Source organism: Carassius carassius, chromosome 6 (assembly GCF_963082965.1).
Source record: "Carassius carassius chromosome 6, fCarCar2.1, whole genome shotgun sequence".
Lineage (NCBI taxonomy): Eukaryota > Metazoa > Chordata > Actinopteri > Cypriniformes > Cyprinidae > Carassius > Carassius carassius.
This window is the reverse complement of record NC_081760.1, coordinates 8,763,381-8,788,356: the sequence shown is the minus strand read 5'-3', so window position 1 is coordinate 8,788,356 and position 24,976 is coordinate 8,763,381. Positions and strand designations below refer to the sequence as shown.

The 24,976-nt window shown below is 41.9% G+C and overlaps 2 protein-coding genes across 2 annotated transcripts in view; both read left to right on the top strand.

The window, feature by feature from the left end:
* The window catches only part of LOC132142351 (mitochondrial dynamics protein MID51-like), a 135,752-nt gene that overhangs the window by 52,885 nt on the left and 57,891 nt on the right, over positions 1–24,976 (top strand). The gene's annotated exons all lie outside the window — the stretch shown is intronic.
* The window catches only part of LOC132142350 (voltage-dependent T-type calcium channel subunit alpha-1H-like), a 67,424-nt gene that overhangs the window by 22,377 nt on the left and 20,071 nt on the right, over positions 1–24,976 (top strand). Inside the window, exons 5-11 of the mRNA XM_059552150.1 lie at positions 15,303–15,615; positions 16,259–16,351; positions 17,413–18,070; positions 20,039–20,376; positions 22,093–22,244; positions 22,326–22,511; positions 23,729–23,846. Coding sequence (XP_059408133.1) covers positions 15,303–15,615; positions 16,259–16,351; positions 17,413–18,070; positions 20,039–20,376; positions 22,093–22,244; positions 22,326–22,511; positions 23,729–23,846 — 1,858 coding nt within the window. The remainder of the gene's footprint in view (positions 1–15,302; positions 15,616–16,258; positions 16,352–17,412; positions 18,071–20,038; positions 20,377–22,092; positions 22,245–22,325; positions 22,512–23,728; positions 23,847–24,976) is intronic.

Genomic DNA, 24,976 nt, shown 5'->3' with positions numbered 1-24,976 from the left:
GTTAAATTAGTAACCTTCGGACGTTTCTCTTCAGGAACTAGAGCTGCGCCGAACACTTTGGGGAATGATGTGCCCACGCTGCCAGACTTCCAAATCTCTGCCTAGTGTGTATTCGAAGAGCACAGCTAAGGCGAGAGAACAGAAGAGCCAGGAGTGGCTCGCATATATATATATTGTGAAATCTGACGAAAGTGGAGTCATGGACTATCCCGCAGCGTTGCAGATGTTCAAGAGGGACACACCTGCTGAGAAGGCCTTAGAGGCTGACATACCCCATGTAGAGCGAGCCTTGGCATTGGACATTGGGGCCCCGGGCCTCGGCCCCTGTCTCGACAGTATGTCTGCTCCCACAGTCAATCTCCCAGGAATAGACACTGCTCCGAGCGAAAGGAGTTTGTCCTGGGACCACAGAAGGATCTGGTGTGCCAGCTTGTCCAGGGGGCGCAAATGCAGATCTCTCTGGTGACTAATATTAGAGATTGCCAATGTGTTGTTGGTGCGCACCAACACATGGTGACCTCTCAGGTCTGAGAGGAAATATTTCAATGCTCGATGCACAGTTAGCATCTCTATATAACTGGTATGCCATGTCAGATGGCGACCGCTCCACATACTACAGGCAGGGTGGCCATTCATGACCGTACCCCAATCGGTGAGGGACACGTCTGTCGCTAGCGTTACATGGCGACAAAGAGCTCCCAGCACCGGGCCCTGATTCAAGAACCAAGGTTTCTTCCACATGTCTAAGGCACGAAGGCATCGCCGCGTGACCTTGATAGTTCGAAGTGGGTTCCCCCTCGGGGAAAAACCCTTGGTCTTGAGCCACCACTGTAGGGGTCTCATGTACAGCAGGCCAAAAGGTATCACAAAATTGTTTGACAGTGAGTGACTGGCCTTATTTGACTCTCTCGACTGACGTGAGGATCGACTCGATCCGAGCAGGAGACAGACATGCCTGCATCGTGGTCGAATCCCACACTACGCCTAGATAGGAGGTTCTCTGAACTGGAGAAAGTGCACTCTTCTTGGCATTTAGTCTCAAACCCAGCTCCCCCATATGTGCAAGATCGACATCTCGATGTCGAACCGCCATCTGCTCTGATTGAGCTAAAATCAACCAATCGTCAATATAATTCAGAATGCGGATGCCCTGCATACACAAAGGAACCAGAACCGCATCTACACATTTCATGAATGTGCGGGGTGAGAGTGGGAAGTACTCGATATTGGTAAGCTTTGCCCCCAAAAGCGAACCTCAGAGACTTCCTGTGTTGTGGAAGGATGGAGATGTGTCTTTTAGATCTATTGTGACAAACCAGTCCTCGGACTGGATGGAACTATGAAATACCGGCTATAAAACCCGGATTCCCTTTCTTGTGGAGGGGCCACCTCGATGGCCTCCTTCCTTAATAGGGTATTCACTCCTTGTTCCATAACCAGAGCCTTCTGGGGGCCGACTAGTGTCGGCGTGCCTTTTGTACCGTACGCAGGACCCACTGAGATACATTTGGCAGTAGTTTCATTAGATTCCTCAGAATCTGATGCAATCCAACAATCAGACAAGTAAACACGGTCTAGATTATGATAAAGTACACATTGAAGTGATATATTGACTTCTCAAAGTCATTATATTCCTCAGAATTTAAAGCAATCAAACAATCAGACAAGTAAACACGGTCTGGATTGTGATACAATACACATTGAAGTTATATATTAACTTCTCAAAGTCATTACATACGCAGGACCCACTGAGATACATTTGGCAGTAGTTTCATTAGATTCCTCAGAATTTAATGCAATCAAACAATCAGACATGTAAACACGGTCTAGATTGTGATAAAGTACACATTGAAGTGATATAACTAACTCCTCCTTATTAAATGGAGCTTAAACTACCAGACAAGCAGTCGGGTGTGGAAAGATTCACATCAAAACTGAAAATGATGTAATACACGCGTTGCCTCGACAGCACGCAAATAGCTTAGTCACACAAACAATATTAATCCCCTCGTAGATTAAAAAACTGCTCATTAACACTGCCCGTATAATGTTAGGCATAACATTATTTGTTGTATACTGGTGCTTATGCAACTTTATGTTTGTGCAACTACAGCTCGCCCACACCCGCAGAGTCAATCTCCTCGGAGAAAGAAAGGCAGAGTGTCGAGCCCGATGCTCGGGGGGGAAGAACCGAAGCTCGGGCTTCCGAACCCAGGAATCGGGCAGATCTGATGGGTAAGGTAGGAGATAAGGATGTGCCCATCTCCATTACCCTCCAGCAGATCTATCTGCGAACCCAACGAATGTCGGCGCCGCTCCGCCTCGGTGGAACCGGTACCGCGTGGAATGCTGTCGAAGGCTAACTTCTCGAAAAGAGCCCTCCGGGATCGAAGCGCACGTGAAATCATATACAGCACGCTTTGATCCCAGGCAGACCACGCACAGACTGTGTGTATCCCCGCCTCTAATGTTTAGCTTTAAGAGCAGGGAGGAACACACAATCTGAAACACGGTCTGGATTCACCCTTCAGATGCCTAGTCTTAGCTTTGCTCTTTGACATACTATAGCTACTTAAAGGAGCTAATAGTGACAAACGGCAATAAATAAGACTGACAATACAGAATGACATGCACACACAGAGCGCTTGCTGAAAGACGCGAAGCTGAAGCCAGCTGCGCGGCGCATGCCTTTGTAGCTTCCTGGTCCCTAGGTCACCCCGCCCGTGACGTCATGATCTTCCATTGGACAGATTGCACACGATATTCAGAGTCGATCTTGCTAAAGGCATTTCCCCAAAGAGTTCGACGCAGCTAAAGTTCCTGAAAAGCTACTGTAATATCACACAAAGAGTACAGTTTTTTCTCCAAATATCAGCACAATTGCAAATGTGATATTGATTTTAAATAAACAAGAAGTTAATATTAATTGACTTACATTTTAGACACAGCAGTTTCCTGTTTTAAACAATTTTTTTTAGTCATCAAAAATAAACAAAGCCAGCTGAATTGTTTTGAGTCACAGTGTTTCATTACTGAATACTGAATAATTTCTGTTACTCCTGCAAACAAACCACCGCACAGAATCAGCTGTACATGGCAGTCCTAAGCCTGTCAAAGCACACTCAGCAAAACATTGTAAATTGTTCTCTGATGTCCCCTGAGTGTGTATATGAAGTTTTATCTCAAAATACCCAACAGATAATTTTTTATAGCTTATTGAAATTGCCCCTTTTAGCATATGTGGCACACTACAGAAGGAACACAGAGCCAAGGATAATCGAAAGAGTCTTTATTAATCCAACATAGGGGTAAAACCAACATGGCGAACAAGAGGAAAACACACGTACATGACTGATAGACCCAACAAAACTGAACTGAAAGGACTGGGGCTTATAGAGACAGGATAATTAGGGAATTAAGGAGACACACCTGGGAACTAATTAACAATCAAGGAGACAGAAACTGGGTCACAGGAAAAAAAAACACACAGATATTTCACCCCCCTCCCGGAAGGTGTTTCCTCGCACCGTAGGTAACAACAGGAGGAGGCGTGAGTGGGAGACAGAGACCATGGAGGGAGGAGAAAGGAGGAGCTTGGAACAGGAGGAGTCCGGCTGAACCCAGGCCACAGCCATAATGACGGACCAAGGTGGAGCCGACAGTGGGAGGAGCCATGGAGGACCACAGTGACGCTGGAGGATGGCAGTCCCATGAGGCTCGCACCGCATAGATGATGGGCTGAGGGCAAGCAGAGGGGCTGCATGACGACAGCTGTGGAGGAGGCAGGAGCAGGTGGGAGAGCTGTCATTTTGGAGGAGCGGCCACTGGAGGGCACCTTCTAGGAGCATGCACTGGAGGACACTTTCTAGGAGCCGGCACTGGAGGACACATTCTAGGAGCAGGCACTGGAGAACAAATTCTAGGAACAGGCACTGAAGGACACATTTTAGGAATGGGCATTGGAGGATCGGAAGCCCCATCAGGGCTGGATGAGGAAACCAAGGACGAAGGAGGGCTGGACAGGACCAGCGGAGACAATGCAGAGAGGAGAGGGGGCAGTTCAATTTCCATTTCCGATTCCCAATCTGTAAGATCCTCCTCCTCATTTTGGCGCTTTTGGCGCTCCATATTTAGCTCAACCTCAGCTGCAATGCAGGTGGCGGAGCTCCACTCCTGGCTCACACCATTCGCTGCTCTCTCCCTTGCGGTGGGCACTGTAGCCAGCTCTCGCACCTGGTCTGACAGGTTGGGCTCTGGCTCTCCATCATGGTGAGATGGGAGATGGTGGGCTGGGCTCTGGGCTCTGGGTCGGGAGTGGATCCTATAACAGGAACTGTCTAGTATGGTCTTCGAGAGATCGTCCTTCCTTCTCCAGCAGGAGGAGGAGGCGAATGAGGGGATCAATGAAACACAACGGAAAGAAAAAGCTGAGGAAAAACTGGAAAACAAACGGGGGAGACATGTAGGTCAGGTTCTCTTACGAGAGTTCTCTCGTACTGCGTCTTAGCTAAGACGCTACAGGAAAAGTCTCTTTTCACGAAATACTGAAGCAAAAAATTTTCCTTAATTTTGAATTTTTGTAAAGCGCATTTGCAGCAGTACACAGCCATAGGCGAGACGGCTCGCTCGCTCATTGGCTGCTCTGCAGCAAGTGCACAGCCTATAGAGCGCAGGCTGATGCAATATCAGACCAATTAGGACGCTTCGCGCCCATCACGCCACTTCCCGCCGAAACGGGTGTGGCCCAACCCTATAAAAGGGGCTCAAAAAGGATGACTCACCTGATTTTTCATCTCTTCAGCAAAGCTCACGCATCGCTGGATCACGGAGGAAGCAAGCGCCGTCTGAGAGGCATATCAGCAGGACGAGCCATTCCGAAGCTGCTGGCCTTCGCCGCCTTCCACTGCCGTTCCTGCTGCGCTGTCCGGCGCCTATATCCTTTCAATTCTGTTATATCCAGCTGTTCTTTATGCGTGTGTGTGTGTGTTCGCCCTGCGACACACACTCGTAAAAGAGCGTGCGTCTTTTTTAAGATGCCTTCCTGCGGCTCGTCAGTGCCCCACTCGGCGAGGGAGACCGGTACGTCATCTGTGTCTCCTGCCTGGGTGAAGATCATGCAGCGTTCGCGCTCGCTGACGGCGGATGCCCTCACTGCGAGCTGTTGCCATGTTGACTCTGAGGACTCGCTTGGCCTTTTCTCTGAGCCTGCATTCTCCGCTGCACTGAGGCACCGCACTCTGTTAGCTTCGGGCAGTGAGGGCTGGGCGAGCTCCGAGGATCTCGCACCTTCTGCTCAGAAGCCCAGCAAATGAGCTGACATCGAGAAGGAGCCTAGGCGAGTGCTCACGCTGGCCGCGACGAGTCTCAGCCTCGAGTGGTCTGCACCAGCGCCCCCCTCTCGTTCCCGGCTGGATGGTAGTTTACTTTCGGATGAGCGTACTTCTCAAAGCCCGCCTCATTTCTTCCTGAGCTTCACGAAGAGGTGGCGAAGGCTTGGAACGCTCCATATTCAGCGCGAACTCGTTCGTCTGTCTCGCTAGCATTCTCCACACTGGATGATGCTAAAAACAGGAACTACCAGTCACTTCCGCCGGTGGAACAGGCGATAGCGACGCACCTTTGTCCGCTCTCTGAAAGCGGTGTTGCCATCTTAAGCCTGCTGCATGACGTCACCTCTGCTCGCGCGAATCTTCTGCTGCTGAGCAGGCTGCGCCTGCACTGCACACGATGGCTGCTTCATCGAAGCGCCGGTGTACAAGTTCCGCTGTGGCCGAGCTCTCACCCAAGCGCGCCGCTGTTTCAGTTCCAGGAATTGTGACTGTCTCAGCGTTTTCTGCAACGCGCAAGCCTGCACAGTTGCCCGCTTGCCTGCACACAAAAGCCGTTATCACAACAGCTTCAGCAACGCAGCTCGATACCCCCGTTCTCGCTCTACAGGCCATCGCCTCGCGCCGCGGAGACCGCGGCAGAGGATTACGGTGAGGCCGGGCCTAAGCGCGCCGCTGTTTCAGTTCCAGGGATTGTGACTGTTTCAGCGTCTTTTGCAATGCGCAAGCCTGTACGGTGGCCAGATATTTCCAGATAACCAGATATTTCCCGAAAAGGTGTAATTTCTGGTGTCCCGGCTGCGGCCGATGGTGCTATAAATGTAGTGACGATGCCCACTGCTCAGTGCCCATCTCCACATAAGCACAGCCCTTCACACAGGGCTCGCGCCCATGAAAGCGATTCAAGTCAATCGCGCGCACTGCATAGTAAACGTGCCCACTCCTCAGTGCCCACAATTACTATGTCACACGCGTCATGTGGTTTCTGTAAAAACGAAACCCGTGCAGGTTCATCCGGCCACGGCCGATGGTGCTATAAATGTAGTGACGATGCCCACTGCTCAGTGCCCATCTCCACATATAAGCACAGCCCTTCACAGGGCTCGCGCCCATAAAAGCGACTCAGGTTGATTGCGCGCACTGCATAGTAAACGTGCCCACTCTTCAGTGCCCACAATCACTATGTTACACGCGTCATGTGGTTTCTGTAAAAACAAAACCCGTGCACGTTCGTCCGGCCACGGCCGATGGTGCTATAAATGTAGTGACGATGCCCACTCCTCAGTGCCCATCTCCGCATGTAAGCACAGCCCTGCACACAGGGCTCGCGCCTATAAGATCGACTCAGATCGGTCACGCGCTCCACATAGTAAACGTGCCCACTCCTCAGTGCCCACAAACACTATGTTACACACGGCGCGTGGTTTCTGTAAAAACGAAACCCGTGCACGTACGCTCTGCCCAGGCAGACAGCGAGTCGAAAGCAGTAAATGTGCACACTTGCAGCCCACAGTTACTCGCAGACATCACGAGTCCCACGGGACCCGCTCAGCCCTCCTTCAATCAGTTAAGCGCCGGGACGGGGTCGAGGAGGAGCGATCTGCCCGCTGTGATCAGCGCGTTCCCCGCCTCAAATGCCACAGACAAACGCCCATGTTACAGCACACCGAAGCGCCGCCGTTGCTCAGTCAACAGAGCGTGCTTCGCATTCAGCCCTTAGCCATTCATGCAGATGCATGTTCAGTGCTTCCAGGGATTTCGGATTTGGTGCTAGGCATTATAAGGAGAGGCTACTCGCTACAGTTTTTTCGACACCCTCCGCGCTTTTTAGCGCATCGAAACCACGGTCAAAACAGAAGTAGCACGCATACTTCGGGCCGAAATATCAAAACTGTTGAGCAGAGGGGCTGTAGAGCCTGTGTCTCAAGCTCAAAGCGAAGGGGGGCTGTACAGCAGATACTTTCTAGTGCCCAAGAGAGACGGGGGTCTCAGGCCCATACCGGATCTAAGACAGCTGAACAAGGCATTGGTGAAACACAGTTTTCAGAATGCTTACGACCAGGAAGCTCCTCGCGCATATTCGCAGAGGAGACTGGTTCTTGTCAATAGATCTGAAGGACGCGTATTTTCAAATACAGATGGCGTCAAGTCACAGGCGATATTGAGATTCGCCTTCGAGGGCCAGGCATACCAGTTTGCAGTCCTGCCGTTCAGCTTGTCCGTAGCTCCTTGTACGTTTACGAGGTGCATGGACGCAGCGCTCGCTCCTCTCAGACTCAGAGGCATGCGAGTGCTGAACTATTTGGACGACTGGCTGATTCTGGCTCAATCACGAGCGGAGCTCGTGGAGCACAGGGCCGTTTTACTCGATCACCTCGAGAAACTCGGTCTCAGTGTCAACTGGACGAAGAGTCGCTGAACCCCAGTCAGATGATACCGTCTGTGGTTTAGTTCTGGACTCACGTTCCATGACGGCGCGGCTGTCCCCACAGTGCGCGTTGGGCATTCAGCGTGCGGCGAGTTCTCTCCGCTGCGGCGCGACCGTTTCGCTCAGAGAACTGCCCCCTGCAGTTCTGGCTGAAAGCGCGGGTACCGCGTCGACTGCATCTCGAGGGCAGACCTTCCTTTGGCCTGTGGTCAGAACGGGAAAGGCTCCAACATATCAACTGTCTGGAAATGCTGGCAGTGGAGAACGCGCTGACGCGCTTTTGTCCCTGAATCAAGGGACTCCACGTCTTAGTCCGTTGGGACGACATGTCTGTGGTGTCCTACAGAAATCGCCAGGGCGGTCTCGGTCCTGAAACCTGTACAGGTTGGCAGGACGCCTCCTGGTTCGGGCTCAGCGCGACTTGCGCTCGTTGAGGGCGGTTCATGTGTCTGGGCTACAGAATCTGGGTCCAGACAGGCTGTCCAGAAGCAACATTCCCACGGGCAAATGGTCTCTACACCCACAAACAGTCCGGCTGTTGTGGGAGAGATTTTGCAGGGCGGAGGTGGACCTCTTCGCGTCCCACGAAAACGCTCACTGCCCCGCGTTCTTTTACAAGGACGAAAGCGCGCTGTCATGGAGATGGCCATGCTGCCCGCATTATGCTTTCCCTCCCGTCTCCCTCCTTCCGCAGGTGATAGAACGGGTGAGAGAAACGAGATGTTCAATACTGCTTGTAGCACCTTTTTGGAAGAACCAACCATGGTTCCCAGATTTGATGCAGTTACCAGACATCGCCCCGTGGCCAGTGCCGTTGAGGAGGGACCTCCTCTCGCAGGCCAGGGGCTTGATTTGGCACCCTCAACCGGAGTTGTGGTCCCTCCATGTGTAGGCGCTCAACGGTTACCCGCTGATCTCTCAGTGGGAGTGCTAAATACCATCACTCAGGCTAGAGCTCCGTCGACACGACGGCTGTATGCCTCGGAGTGGTCGGTGTTCTCCAGCTGGTGCACGGCTCGGGGACGTTCACCCCTTAGTTGTGAGGTGACGGAGGTTCTCTCCTTCCTGCAGGAGCTGTTGGATAAGGGCAGAGCCCCATCCACGCTCAGAGTTTATGTGGCGGCCATCGCAGCGTTTTCTGAACAGTGCTCGGTCAGTCAATAGGAAGGAACGATTTGGTCATCCGCTTCCTTAGAGGAGCTAGGAGGCTGAATCCTCCCAGACCTCCGTCAGTCCCTATATGGGAACTCGCGGCAGTTTTTGGAGGCCATGAAGGGTCCCCCTTTTGAGCCTATCCAATCGATTAGCCTCCAGCATCTGTCGTTCAAGACAGTATTCTTGTTGGCTCTCGCTTCAGTGAAGCGTGTGGGTGACCTGCACGCGCTCTCGGTGAGCCTGTCGCGCTTGGAGTTTGGGCCTAATGACTCAAGGGTCATACTCAAACCTAGGCACGGTTATGTGCCGAAGTCCCTCAACACGCCGTTTCGGGCTCAGGTTATTGCCCTGTCTGCCCTGTCGGTGTCAGGAGAGGATGGAGACTCGAGTCTTCTTTGCCCTGTTAGGGTTTTAAGAGCTTATATGTCTCGCTCTTTGTCTCGTTGTCTTTAGACAGACTGAGCAGCTGTCTGTCTCGTTCAATGGACGTTCCAAGGGAATGGCTGTTTCGAGACAGACTCTATCCAGATGGATAGTTGACGCCATAGCGTTAGCTTACGCTTCCAGGGGCCTTCAGTGCCCACTGGGCGTCAGAGCACACTCCACAAGGGGCGTCGCTTCGTCGTGGGCGTGGTCTACTGGAATCTCCTTGCAGGATATATGTATGGCGGCAGGTTGGGCCTCGCCGTCTGCATTTATCAGGTTCTATAACCTGGAGGTTCCCGCCTTGCAAGCAAGGCTGCTGTCGGTATAGCCGAATCAGGGCCCTGATGGGGAGAATTATGCGCTGCCGACTGTTATATGGGCAGTACTGCGTAAGACCCGCATTGCCACATTGGTCAGGCCTTGCCTCGACTGTGTGATGTTATATTGCCGCATCTATGGGTGCTGCTAGATATGGGACGGAGGGCTCCCCCCCTTTCCTGTCCTGGACTCTCTGTGAGTCCCTCGGGTGACTGTGCACTGTAAATCCTGGGCGTTGCTTCAGGTTTATTGGTGTGTGACCTGCGCGCACGGCGTTTTACATGGGGTTCCCGTAGCGTCTTAGCTAAGACGCAGTACGAGAGAACTCTCGTAAGAGAACGTACTCGGTTACTTACGTAACCTCGGTTCTCTCTAGAAGAGGGAACGAGTACTGCATTCTCTGCCGTGCGTACGATTCACTCTGGTTCGCTTTGGCGATGAAAGACGTCAAGACGTCAAGACGTCAAGACGGGGCAGGATATACCATATATGGACACCGCAGCAGGAAGCTCGCCCTTCCCCTCTCCCCCTCATATTCAGTCGAGAAAGACGCTGGAACTAGTGCACACGTGAGTTGCTCTGTGGTTGACTGCCAGAATCAACATGTAAATGTGTTTTCTCTACCAAGAACGGACCTAGCTATCAGAGACCAGTGGATTAAATTCATTTTTAATGACGCGGTTCCTTCAACCCTTCCACTGGTTTATCGTTATGTGTTTGTGCTAAACATTGTACGCCGAAATCCTTCACAAATTTGGGGCAATATCAGGCGAAGTTGGCATCGAAGCTCGGGAAAAGCGCCATTCCAACAAAATTGCCTGCAATTGAAACGGTAAGACTGTGTTTTTATTGCTCTACTGTGTGTAACAAACAGCATAACTGCTAATGCGGCTATTGTATGCTATTGCGTCTGTCACTAGACAAATAAACGAAAGACTGGAGGTGAAGGAATTATTTATGTTCCCTGTAAACGGACTGCAAAAATGGACTTTTGACTGCATTATAATGATTTCTTAATTCAGAATATGATCAAGATTGCGTAGGTTGATGTGTTCGGGGAATTTGCCAGTTAATAGTAACATTTAAAGCCCCTTAAGTGAACGAAATGACTCGAAAAAAGATTTGTTCATTTTGATGAACGAGTATGCACAAGAGAGTCTGGCGTTGCCAGATTGGGTGTTTTTTCCGCTACATATTACGGCCGGTTTACGGTGGGTTTTAGGTGGGTTTTCGCCTGGAAGGCTTTATAGAAATCTGGCATCCTACTGAACGAAGTTAAACTGAGAGAGCGTGGCGTTCACAGACACCAGAATGAACGACTTCACAGTAACGTTCATCAGGCAGTAATGCGGTACGTTCAGTTCAGTCCAAAACATGGACGAGTTCATGAATTATCGTTCAATGAATGCGTCCAGGCACAACTCTGGCGGGAGTATTAGCTTCGAGGTATGGGGAATGGCTGTTAACGTACTTTGCAAAAAACACATGACTGAGATCATCATGAATTCAGTTATTGTTTATTTATTGCCTAACGCTTACATGAGGCCCCGTCTAGTTTGTGTGTGTGTGTGCTCACGTCTTATATTTGTGTGTGTGTGCTGTGCTCACGTCTCATATGAGTAACTTTATGTGCGTAGATAGTTCATATACATGTATGTGTGACTAGTACTTAGTATATATGCAAGCATGTTTCATATGTGTGCGTGAATGAAGTTTGATTTAAGCCCTAAACGGCGCCTCATACTTATACACTGGCCGGGAAGCCGGTCGCGTTCATTCACAACTTGCGTCATGATGTCAGTTTGTAATGATATGCTAAAGCGTTACCTGAGGTGTCAACCCCCCTCCTTCCTGCAACCAATCAACGTGCCCCTCATTTGCATTATTATAATGACCGTCCACGACAGCCAAAATATTGCATCAGATCTCGCGAGACAATAATGCCTACAGAGATAAGGGTCTGAGGAGCTCTGTGTTTATTTTTTTCCCACTTTTCTTTTTTAGAAGGGCCTGAAAGACTATAATACATCGGTAGGTATCCAAGGTAATACGAGGGTATGACTCCTTTAAGTATATATAAACAAAAAGGTTTACGGTATCTTCCTTTCAAAAAGTGAAGTTACAGCCTCTTTTTATAAAATACTTTTTATTGTTATTTTTAAAGTACCTTTAACACAAGGCTAACAATGTCAGATTAAACTAAAATAGTCAACCTTGTTTTCTTTATGAAGGCATAATTATATCACAGTGTATACTGAAATTAATTAAATGTAACATGGCTTTAAATGTCACAGCCTAATTTATTAACTGTATTCTTTGTTTGAATGTTTAAAATCGTGCTAACACTTTAGAATAGAGAATAGAAAACAAGAGTTTTCCCTAAACAAACTTCTTATTAGTAAGGTAGTTGTTAAGTTTAGGTATAGGGTGGGTTGAGGGATCTAAAATACAGTCATGCTGAATAAGGTAATATTATGTGCTTTATAATTACTAATAAACAGCCAATATGCTAGTTATATGTATGCTAATAACTAATTAATAGCGAGAATTGGTCCTTAAAATAAAGTGTTACCAAAATGGTTTACATATTTACTTTAAAATTCCCTTGTAAAACTTGAAAAGGCACCCGTTTTAGAGAACGACCTAGTTAATAAATGTTTACCATGGCTTGCAGCACAAATACAGAAATTGACAGTCATATTACACCTATTTAAGGTATGAAAATGGCTTTCTGTGTAAGTGAATCCCGTGAGATGTGCAAATTTGTCTGTTTGCACATCTGCTCATTATTTTTGGAGCCTGCAGCTAGTTCTGTTGCCCACATGATTTGACACTTTCATAAGGAGTGCACTTCTTTGTAAATTAATTTTTATAATAATTACAGATAATTACTTTTTAACAAAGAAAAATGACTATGCTGACTCATTACCATTTCTAGACAATGCAATTTGGTGTAAAGACTTTATAAAAGCTTTCTTTCTTTCTTTCTTTCTCTCTTTCTCTCTTTCTTTCTTTCTTTCTTTCAACAAGATTCTCAGGAATTTTATAAACATAATTAAATAAAGAAAAGCAGTAATATTAGTGTCCTCCACCCGTCCATCTTTCAATCCTCCAAAATATATCACTGTGAATGTATTAAATACAGAACTTGTAAAGTAAATTCTTTCTCATTTCTATCAGGTCTTTATTAAACTGCAAATTATCTGTGTAATGCATTCAGCGCATGAGCTCGCAAACAGCTGACCTCTGGGCAATTTCTTGGTGACAAAAGAGTGAATTTTTATCTCAAAGGCTGCAAGACTAGAACCAACAGATTTTATGGTTTGGATCCAGGCCCTCTGAATGCACTGGCTTAAAATCTGCTGATGAAAATATATTCAGTTGTAGCTCAATAGCCTATTGTGTGTTTGTTTTTTTGTTTTGTTTTTTTTTTTTGGGGGGGGGGGGTACTAGCTATAGTGGTGGGGGGTATGAGTCTAGTTAAAATTTTTGTTGCATGATTTGACAAAAAATCAAAAATACAAAAAAAGTTTCTGATGAATTAAGTAATACATGGGCCAGTTCTCAGATATATTTAGATTTTGATATATATATTTAGTGCTGTGTATTTGTATTAATTAGTGTATAATTTAACAGCAAATTAATTGCTGATAAAGAATTTTCTTTTAATATAATTGCATTGGAAGGACTGTTCCAGAGGACATTTAGAATTGTTTTGGGTTGGACTTAAATTGGATGCATTTCTGTGAAATGAACTTGGCAGCTTTAGCTCTGAAAGCAAATTTAAATTTTAATGCAGTGCAGTGCAAGTATGCAGCTAAGTTTCAGATACGGTAAGCAACATATGAGCCAGTTCTCAGGCCATTCTCTTCAACATCCTTTCTTAAAACCTAATATAAACATGTTTGCAGATGATGTGATTACCTAATAGAGCAGCTTTAAGCTCCTCTGGCTCTCTCAGTTTAATAAGAAGGATGTGAGACAGATTAAAGCAGAAGTGTGCTTGGCTCAAACGGTTTGTAAATGCGCAGAGAACAAAATGCTCCACACTATCACACATTATTATGTAGCTTTGAGGTGGTGATTGAGGGATGCTTCTGTTAGCATTAGTCAGAGGAGTCTTAAGCCTATTATGCTGCTACAATGAAAAATAGAAACTTCATATACAAATATAGAGGATCTTTCTATGTTCACATAGAAACTTGCTGTAATTTGTACTGTAAATGTTTCAGTAAGTTTTACAGCGTAGTGCTACTGTAATGAGTGCAAATCTGAATGTATTTGCTCAGTTCAGCAGTTTTTATATTAATTTACAAGTAAAATACAAGTGATATATTCCATGATAAGTGATTAATGGCTTGAAGCTTTTGAAATATTTTGATTGGTGTGTTTTAAAACAGGACCGTTTGTGACTGTTTGAATCTGTCATGTAAAGAGCTGATGGATATTTGTATTTTATTAGTATATAATTTAACATCGATAAATTGCTGTTAATGAATTTCTATTTATAATTGTATTGGAAGGACAGTTTCATTACACAGTCACAATTGTTTTGAATGGGATATGGATTGGTTACATTTCTGTGACAGGAACACAGAAGCGTTAGGCTTTGAACTTTAAATCAAACTTTTAATACAATGCAGTGCAATTTGCAAATATAAAATGTCAAGTAAATTAGCATTCTGTTTTGAGTTCAGTGCATTAATAAAAGGTACACATCAGTCACAAAGGTCCATCATCGTCTTATTATTATTATTTTTTTAAGGATGTACAGCTTTAAATTAATAGGTGGTCTATTAAGAATAAATAAATAAAGCAAATGAATAAATTATATACGATCAGAGAAATAAATAAACCAATAAAATATTGATTGTCAACCTCATTATGTCAAACTAAATATTATATGGGACAATGAATGTTGAAATTACTTTAGTTAATAAATAAATAATTAATGAGTGAAATTAATCGTTAAAATCAGTTTTTATTACAGTGAATGTGAATCTCAATCCAACAGAAAAACTGCATGATTTAAATTGTTAGATGCTGCCAAAAAATTCTAAACCTCTGAGATGGAAAAGACCAAATCACTATTTAAAAAATGATGATTGATGTGTTTAAAGCTCGCTACTTGTCATGCCAGTTTAATTTTATGTTAGATCATGCTTTATCTAGCATATGTGCTAGTTAAAAAACGATTCAAAACAATTGTGATTGTGCCATGAAACAGTCCTTCCAATACAATTATAGCATAATACAGCATCTATTCATTCAAAATCCATTCAAAATAATGCATCACACACAAAAAAGCTGCTTTATTTTTTTTACATTTCTGTTCAGTTGTATTGTAGTTTTTAGTTTTAGTTTTTCACTTATTCTTTTTAGTTTAATTTAGTTAAAATTAAACTAAAATTAGAAATGAAATGTAAAAAGTGTACATTTTTGTTAACACTTGATAGTAAGATTCTATTTGTTAAAATTAGTTAACATGAACAAACAACAAAAAAAACTTCTAATGAAGTAGTTATTTATCTTAGTCAACCTTATTTTAAACACATACTAATATATTCATACTAATACTTTTTTTTTGATAATAAAACCGCACAATTCATGTGTCTCTACCTAACTTACTGCATATGGTCTCTCTGCAGGCTGTATAATGTTTCAGAGTCTGTGAGTGAATACTACAGACTGGACGAAGCAGATGACATCCCCTTCATTTGCTCCACCACTCGGGAAAACGGAATGCTGCACTGCTCCAGCATCCCAAAACGCAGAGTTGGAGGGGCTGATTGTGTACTCACGGCTGATAATGTCACAGATCTTGTTTTCAAAGATCCCCTTCATCATGGATGTGTAAACTGGAACTTGTATTACAACCACTGCAGTGCAAGCGAACACAATCCGCATAATGGGGCTATCAACTTTGACAACATTGGTTATGCTTGGATTGCTATCTTTCAGGTGTGTACGTGTGTTTGTGAGTCAGTGAAAAGAGTACTGAATGAATAAGTCAAAAAATATATATATATATTTTTTTTTTTTAATTCGGAAGGCAGGTCAGGAATTCAAATTTTTTTCTACTCGGATGAATTTGTGTTAGAGATCTGCTCCAAGTTGTTCATTAACATTTTCGCTGAGTATATATATTCAGTTTGGCTGTTGCCGTTATTGTATTTTTTATTTATTTTTTTATCCTCACTTATCCTCTGTGAGACACTTTCAGAGTCTGAAAATGAAGTGAATGGTTGCCAGGGGCTACAGCAAGAGCGAATCCTCTTACATCAGTAACCAACTTACCTGTCCTAGGAAATCAAGTTTTATCATGTTCCATTTTAATCTAATCTTTAGGGCAACAATATTTATCATATTCTTTAGTAATCAGATTCTGGATGGACACGGACATTTATCAGGTTTCTGAATAATCCGACTAACCACAGCATGACGTTTATCATTCCATAGATTTTCCTCACCTAGTTTTGTGGAAGCGATGAACAATATGTGAAAGTGTCCTTTGTATTTAGGCACTTGAAAGTGCTGTATTCTAAGCATTATGTGAATGTTGGATATTGTAACCTGTGTAATCTTGTTTGTGTTTTCTCATCAGGTCATCACTTTAGAGGGATGGGTGGATATCATGTACTATGTCATGGATGCGCATTCCTTTTACAACTTCATCTATTTCATCTTTCTTATCATTGTAAGTGCGCAGTACTTAACTAACTCATACATCTTCCTCTCTTTTAACCTCTGCTGGAATCTCTGCTTTCATAAGTTTCATGGCAGTGTTTTTTTTTTTTTTTGCTATCATCAGTGGTGTAATTTACTCAAAAAATGATTCTTGATAACTATACTTAGAGAGATGAAAATTCAGAGAATTTGTAATTGAGCAATATTGAAAATGAATGCTTGTACTTAAGAAACTTACTGCAGTACTACACTAATGTACTGGATTTCTAAGGAGAGAATCAGACTTTTTATACAATCTTAGACCTTCAAAGTACATATTTAATGTCTTTTTAAGTCTATAATTGTGGAAATTAGAAAATACCCATTAAAACTACCCATGCTTAAACTTACACTACCGTTCCAAGTTTGAAAAAAGCATCTTTTGTTCACCAAGGATGTGTTTATTTAATCAAAAATACAGTATAAATCTGAAACACGGTGAAATATTATAAAAAAAACAGTTTTCATTTTTCTAAATATATTTACTTCTGTGATGCAAAGCTGAATTTTCAGCATCATAACTCTAGTATTCAGTGTCACATGATCCTTCAGAAATCATTCTTACATGCTGATTTGCTGCTTAAGAAACATTTCTTCATCTTGAAAACAGTTGTGCTGCATAATATATTTGTGAAAAGTAAAGTGGAAAGTTTTGAAAAAAAAACATCACTTACCCCAAACTTTGAACGTTAGTGGAAGTACACTTTTTTGGACCATAATTTAGAAGTGATACACTGTAATTTAATACACTGTTGATGTTGTTTTTTGTAGTTATTTGTCAATATTACTAGCAATTTCTGAATGAAAATTATTTCCTAACATTTTTAAAAACATTTTTCCAGTTTAGTGTTCATAAACGTGTCATGCAAATCTCAACAGTATGGATTAGAAAGACTGAAGAAAATTCAAGGTCGTGAAATATGCATGAATACCCAGTTACAAAACATCAGTATTCTATGTATTGTGTATTCTTGTAATGTTTTTGGACTGTTGTTTTCTCTGTTATATACTCATATCTTGTTTTGTCCACAGGTAGGCTCCTTCTTTATGATCAACCTGTGCCTGGTTGTCATAGCAACACAGTTCTCCGAGACCAAACAACGTGAGAACCAGCTGATGCAGGAGCAGCGTGCACGTTTCCTTAGTAACGAATCCACCTTAGCTAGCCTGACCGAACCAGGATCCTGTTACGAAGAAATGCTGAAATACCTTGTCCACGTTTGTCGTAAACTTTGCCGTCAGGCCGCACGTCTCTATGGTGAATTATGCCACAAGAGTCACAGTGGTGTGGCCAATCCCAGCAGCTCCCTCTCAGTGGGTGGGACTAATAGATATTGGAGTGACAATGGGACAAAAATGAGTCCGACCCAATACTGTATGCTGCATTATCATCATCCTCATCGGCATCAACATTATATCAGTAATGGCATAGAAATTAAAACCCTTCAACTCGATAGAGATGCTCAGAGTTCCAAAAAGACTCCATCGCTTCCACTTGCACTACAGAATTTAAAGGGTTTGAGGCTCGCTATGAACTATCCCACCATCCTGCCCTCTAAACTATACACAAACTCACATAAACGCTCACACTCGACAGGTGGAGTCAAAGCACCGGCTTTCCGTCATGGACTGAATAGCAGGAAGATTTCTGTTTCTAGTGGATACCAAGATACTTACAAGTTGCAGCACGGTAAGTACATAGATAAGCATAATTGTGTTATCTAATGCAATTACATTCATATATTAAAGTAACACTTTATTTTTTAATAAAGTTTGAATGAATTTTTGAATGCCACTTAAGACATCCTACTAAGTAACTCTGCAAGTGCATGTCAACTTATTCTACTAACCCTAACAGTTTACTAATACCCGTTAGTTATAATTAGTAGAATGTCTTAAATGGACTAACAAAATAAAATGTATTGAATATTAACTATGGCTTAAAGGTACAAATTCTTATTAGGGACACTTGTACATAAAGCATATTACATGAAATATGGCAATTTCTATGCAAAAACAGAAATGTTTTTGGCCCTGCTGTCATGTTTCAAATTTGACTTTGGGTTTGTGGATTAAGAGCAAATTCTCTCTCTGGGGTTTAAAACTAATAATATAGATAATGGAAATCCTTTTTTTTTTTTGTTTTTTTTTTTTTTGATTTGCACACTTGACATGCCCTAATAATTCCAAATTGAATTGAGGGAACCGTCTGCACAAACACACACTCTGTCCAGTCATTATTTTTGAGCCTCTTGACTTTTACCTGAAATTACCTGGTGAGGAAATTTTGGGATCTTTTCAACATTTTAGTCAAAATGCATTCATGACTTTGATTTGTCTCAGTATCTTGTGGGTAAAGTACATCCTCGTCCACACTTCTGTGCAGCTACGTTTAATAGATATAAAACTTTAGCTTGCAGTTTATGGTCAGGTTGCCCTTTGAACAAATCAAACTTTGCCTTTTTTGGCAAGCAACAAGGGTGTGGTTTGAATGTCAGCAGCCATTAGAAATTCCAATAGGAACTTTGAAAATATTTAAATCACAATTTGAAACCTAAATAATCCTAATGGAAAATTTATCATAGGGTTATAACATAACACACAAAAAAAGACATTGTATGATTGACAACAGGATAAATTAACAAGAAAATCCTTACTTTTTAATACATTTTTAAAATGTTTTAAAATGTAATTTATTTCTGTGATGCCAGTGCTGAATTTTTAGCTGCCATTACTCCTTTCTTATTATTATCATCAATATGGAAAACAGCGCTTATTATTTTTGTAGAAACAGTGATACTTTTTTTTTTTTTTTTAGTTTATTTAATGTCAAGCACGTCTGACTCTATATTGGGGCATATCAATAAACCTTTTAAATAGCCAATAGCATTTAATGTAAATCACAACAGTTTGATTTAAAACTCTTATAGCTCCTTCAGTAATCATATTGTTCCAAAACAATAAAAGTGGTGACAAAGACAGTAAACAGCAGAATTTGGATTTTATTTTATTTTACTGAAAACTATAAAATCTCTATAAATCCCTTTAGATTAATTAAATTACTTACAGAATCCTGTACAGATACCTTTATGACTGGGATTGGTGTCCTCAGTTAGTATACCATCTGTTTAAAATGATCAACTACTATGTTAATGATAAATATGGTGAATTTTATGTAGGGTATAATCGAAGCTCAGACACAATAGATGGGTCTCAAGAGGCAGGTGTAGACAGACTTTGCACTGATTATGAAAAAAAAGACAGTATCAATCACTATTAACAAAGCAAATGTCATAAACTGTATTCAAGTAACTAATGCATTACTGGAGGCTGGGGCTAGCTGTCAAAATATTTACTGCAGTGAACATTTACATTTTACATATATACATTTATGCATTTAGCAGACACTTTTTATCCAAAGTGACTTAGAATTTGCCACAGCCAGCAATAGTCATAATACAAAATACCAGGTTTATTAGACAAATTACTATAGACTAGGAAGCAAGCTATAGAATTGCAGTTGATTTATTTTTGACAGTCAGTCTCTGTATAGACATATAGGAAAAATGAGCATTTGTGTTAATTGGAGTTAGTTTTTGAGACGTGTAGACCCAGCCTCTCTATATGTAATATTAAATAATGTTGTCCTTCACTGCAGGTGTGTATCCAGGCACATGCTCGAATGTGTGTGTGGACAGCAGGGTCGGGCTGGTGTCTTCAGAGTCATCCTCCTGCCCAATTTGCGCCCAGGAAGTTGACGGTGTTAATTGCAACTCTAACCGAGAGAAACGGGGGCCAGATGTCAGCTCAGAACAGAGCAAAAGAAACCAGGATGTGAAAGAAAAGGGGTCCGGGCATGAGAATTGTGTGTGTATGTGTGTACATTATGCCAGAGCCATTTTGAAGCGGATTGTGGACAGCAAGTACTTCAACAGAGGGATAATGATAGCAATCCTTATTAATACACTCAGCATGGGAGTGGAGTACCATGAGCAGGTGAAAACAATGCACTCATTTATACACCAATCACAAATTAGATTAATTAGCATTTAAGTTGTTTCTATTACACTAGTGAGATTAAATGGAGAAGAATCATGCTTCTCTAGTAATCCCATATTTTAAAATAGATCTCAACAATTTCACAAACTGTGCTCACATATATTATTATTATGATTATTATTATTATTATTATTTAATATAGTACTCTACAATAGCTCATTCATTATTTTTAGTACAACAACACTAGAACACTTGATCATTATTATTATTAACAATAATGTTTAAAGGGAAATGTTATGTTTTACAAAATGTTTTTCTACTTGAAACTGAGGACTAAGATTTAGTTGAGTACTTAAAGGCATACTCCACCCCAAAATGAAAATTTTGTCATAAATCACTTATCCCCATGTTGTTCTAAACCCGTAAATGCTTCGTTCGTCTTCGGAACACAATTTAAGATGTTTTGGATCATAGACTGCCAAGTAAGTTACACTGTCAGTGTCATACGTTTCTAAGTCCAGAAAAGTATGAAAGACGTCGTCAGAATACTCCATCTGCAATCAGTAGTTCAACCGTAACGGTTTCAACAATTATAAAAAAAATTATTTATTCAACAATTCCTTTGTCGACAGTCTCCTCTGTGTCTCTCCACATCACTCAAACTGCCAAGGCTTTTCTGTGTCTGCCGCGCCACAAGGATGCACTGTTTCTATGTGTAGTTATGCTTTGATTTGAAAGAGAACAGCGCATCCTTGTGACGCAGCTGACACAGAAGAGTGTAGGCAGTTTAATTGATGTGGAGAGACACAGAGGAGACGTTTCCCGCTTTTCATCCAAAATATCTTAAATTGTGTTCCGAAGACGAACAAAGCTTTTACGGGTTTGGAACGACAGTGATTAATGACAGAATTTTCATTTTGGGGTGGAGTATCCCTTTAAATTATGCCATTAAAAGGATGAATGATGTTAGATAAAAAAAATAATAATGCTTCCAATGAAATGTGCTAATGTCATTTTGGATCCAAACCTGTGCATCCTGTATGTGAGTAAGTACTTAATTATTAATATATATACAAATTATTTATATAAACATGCACAACAAAGTTGATACCTGATTGAAACATAATGTGTCCCTTAGTTAATCTCCTGTAATATTAATTGGTGACTTTGAGCAATACAATTTTTAGTTTCAGTTTTTTGCTTTTACATACCGAAATAAATGCCCTCGTGTCACTCAGTGTAAAACAACATGATCCCCCAGCGCTGTTTGAAGTGTGATTTTATGCATGTTTGTGGCTCATATTACATTTAATTAACCCCCTTTGTCAGGATTAATGTGTCTGTGTGAGACTGAGAAGGAGTCTGAGATTAACCGGTTTGAGGCAGAGGACATTCACACTGTTGCCAGGGAAATTATTATTTACATTACAGTAGACACGGTTAATAACAGCGCTCGCCTGCTCGTCTTCTGCAAGAAATAAAGCCACATGGAGAGCATAAATATAAAGTCATGACAGTAACAACACTGTAGTTTAGCTTTTGTTTACGTTTGTGTTAGGAGCTTATGTGTTACAGACTGAATAATACCTCAGATTACATGGCTTGTTGAGGAAAAGTGTGCCATTACTACAGTACATGTTCACACAAATATACATTGGTTGCCTGTTATTATGACACATCAGTAATATTGTATATTCTCATTCTTTCTTTTAGCCAGAGGAGCTGACAGATGTGTTGGAGATCAGTAATATTGTCTTCACTAGTTTGTTTGCGTTAGAGATGCTCCTGAAGATTTTGGCCTGTGGTCTGTACGGCTACATCAGCAATCTTTACAATATATTTGATGGGATCATCGTTATAATCAGGTTCTGTGCTATTCTGTTTGCTTTAAATTTATTATAAATACTGTGTATTTTGACCACAGTTCTGTCTGGTGTTTTCTACAGTGTGTGTGAGATCGTTGGACAATCGGATGGAGGGTTTTCGGTTCTGCGGACGTTTCGTTTGCTCAGGGTACTAAAGCTGGTGCGGTTCCTCCCAGCTCTGCGCAGGCAGCTGGTGGTACTGATGAAGACCATGGACAATGTGGCCACATTCTGCATGCTGCTGATGCTCTTCATCTTCATCTTTAGGTATGTATGAAAGTACTTCCATACAAGAACCAGTCGTACTGTATGTAGAGCATATGTGTTATAAGGTTTCAGCTCCCATTTGGTTTTCAGAGATTTTTAGTATAGTTTCAGTAGAAGGAATATGAACTCGAGAAGGTGAATTTTCTAAGCACAACATTATTTTATTATATCAATCCAAATACTTATCAGTGTACTTATAATATGTCATAATACCCAGGTATCAGTGTTACTTTATATACTGATATGCGATTATAGTTTTTGATAATATTTTGAATGAGATTTTGTTTGTATATTTACTGTTTTTGTTTATTTACCTGAAAGTTTTAGTAATTTTGTTGTATCTTTTAGTGTTTATATATATATATATATATATATATATATATATATATATATACACAGTACAGACCAAAAGTTTGGACACACCTTCTCATTCAAAGAATTTTCTTTATTTTCATGACTATGAAAATTGTAGAGTCACACTGAAGGCATCAAAATTATGAATTAACACATGTGGAATTATTTATGGAATTATATACATAACAAAAAAGTGTGAAAAAACTGAAAATATGTCATATTCTAGGTTCTTCAAAGTAGCCACCTTTTGCTTTGATTACTGCTTTGCACACTCTTGGCATTCTCTTGATGAGCTTCAAGAGGTAGTCACCTGAAATGGTCTTCCAACAGTCTTGAAGGAGTTCCCCGAGAGATGCTTAGCACTTGTTGGCCCTTTTGCCTTCTGTCTGCGGTCCAGCTCACCCCTAAACCATCTCGATTGGGTTCAGGTCTAGTGACTGTGGAGGCCAGGTCATCTGGCGCAGCACCCCATCACTCTCCTTCTTGGTCAAATAGCCCTTGATGCCTTCAGTGTGACTGGGTAGAATGGGTAGAATTCTACCCAGAATTGGGTAGAATTAAGGAATGTAGAATATGGTCATGTAGAATAAGGCATTAATATGTGGTTTATAATTCTTAATGAATAGCCAATATGCTAATATGCATGCTAATAAGTAAAAAATTATTTTGTTTTACACAATAAACAGTTTCTAATCTTTTAAATAATGACTGAATTTCTGTATTATACCAATTATATTAGTTGTTAGATGGACACAAATGTCCCTGTCACCCTAGGAATGATATTCTTGCATTTAATTGTAAGAATATGTTTTGTTTTTGCAACTTTTTAAATCTCTCTCTCTCCCTTGTCTTCTGTGTTTTAGTATATTGGGAATGCATCTGTTTGGGTGTAAGTTTACTCTGCGTTTGGAGAATGGAGATACTGTGTCAGATAGGAAGAACTTTGACTCACTCCTCTGGGCCATCGTCACCGTGTTCCAGGTCAGAACACAGTCCCTAAACTCTTTAATAAGCAATATATGGATGTTATAATCTCTTAAGAAAGGTATAAATACTTCAGGTAGAACTAACATTAGACAACTACTCTGTAGGTCACTAAACTGATGGTTGCACTTATACAAATCTTACAGAGGCTTGTATTCATTTAAAGTCTAGAAATAGCATTTTTTGTCTTTAGAGACAAGTTTTGATTAAATACTCACTCGTCAATGTAGGAACAGCAGCATTTAGCAAAAATGCTGAGGCAAGGGATTGTGGGTATTTAACCTCCCTTAAATAAAGTAACAAATCCTTGCACGTCAGAGCAAAATACAGCTATTTTGATGCTGTACATTTATATTTATGATTATTTGTTATTTTATTGTTTGTAAAGTATTTAAGAGAACATATTTGTGTTCTGCAATCTGCTATATATCATTATATAATATGGCTTAAATTGCTAAAATCCTCTTGCGGTCATTTCTGTCTGTTCGGCAATGGCTCAGGCTTGCTGTATATGAATGCATGTGTTTGTGTGTGTGTCAGTCTTACTTATAAGACTGGGATTATTTAAACTTCTACTGTCAAGAGTTGAAATTGCTGAGGTCATCAAAACCTGCCCCATATTATTATTGCTGACACGATGAGGTCATCAGCCCTTTCCCTGCGGTATTGGGTAGTGTGATGAGGTCACCAGGGGTGACACTTGTGCAAATACTGATATTATGCTGTATTAACTCCAGGCCCTGAGGGAAGCCATCGGAGTCAGGGTTACTTCAGCACCGGGAGCCTAATCTCTATTTCTGTCGGTGTGTGTGCGTGCGCACGCGCGTGCGTTTGTAAGCAGAATATAAACTCCAGACTCAACCTGCTGTTTTTCTTCTGTTCTAAATCAGTCTGCAGGAAGAGGCAGAGATGAGTTCAGGTTCTGTTGTGATGCCTGTGTGAAATGTGCTGGAGTGAAGGGAAAACAAACTAAACAAAGTTTCTTCACATTTGCAAGTTGAATTTGAAATGAGCCAATAAATAAAAAAAATAAAGGTTTCATTTGTTTTACTTGTTTATACTAACAATGATGATTCAGTTCAGTTCAATTCAATTCAAGTTTATTTGTATAGCGCTTTTTACAATAC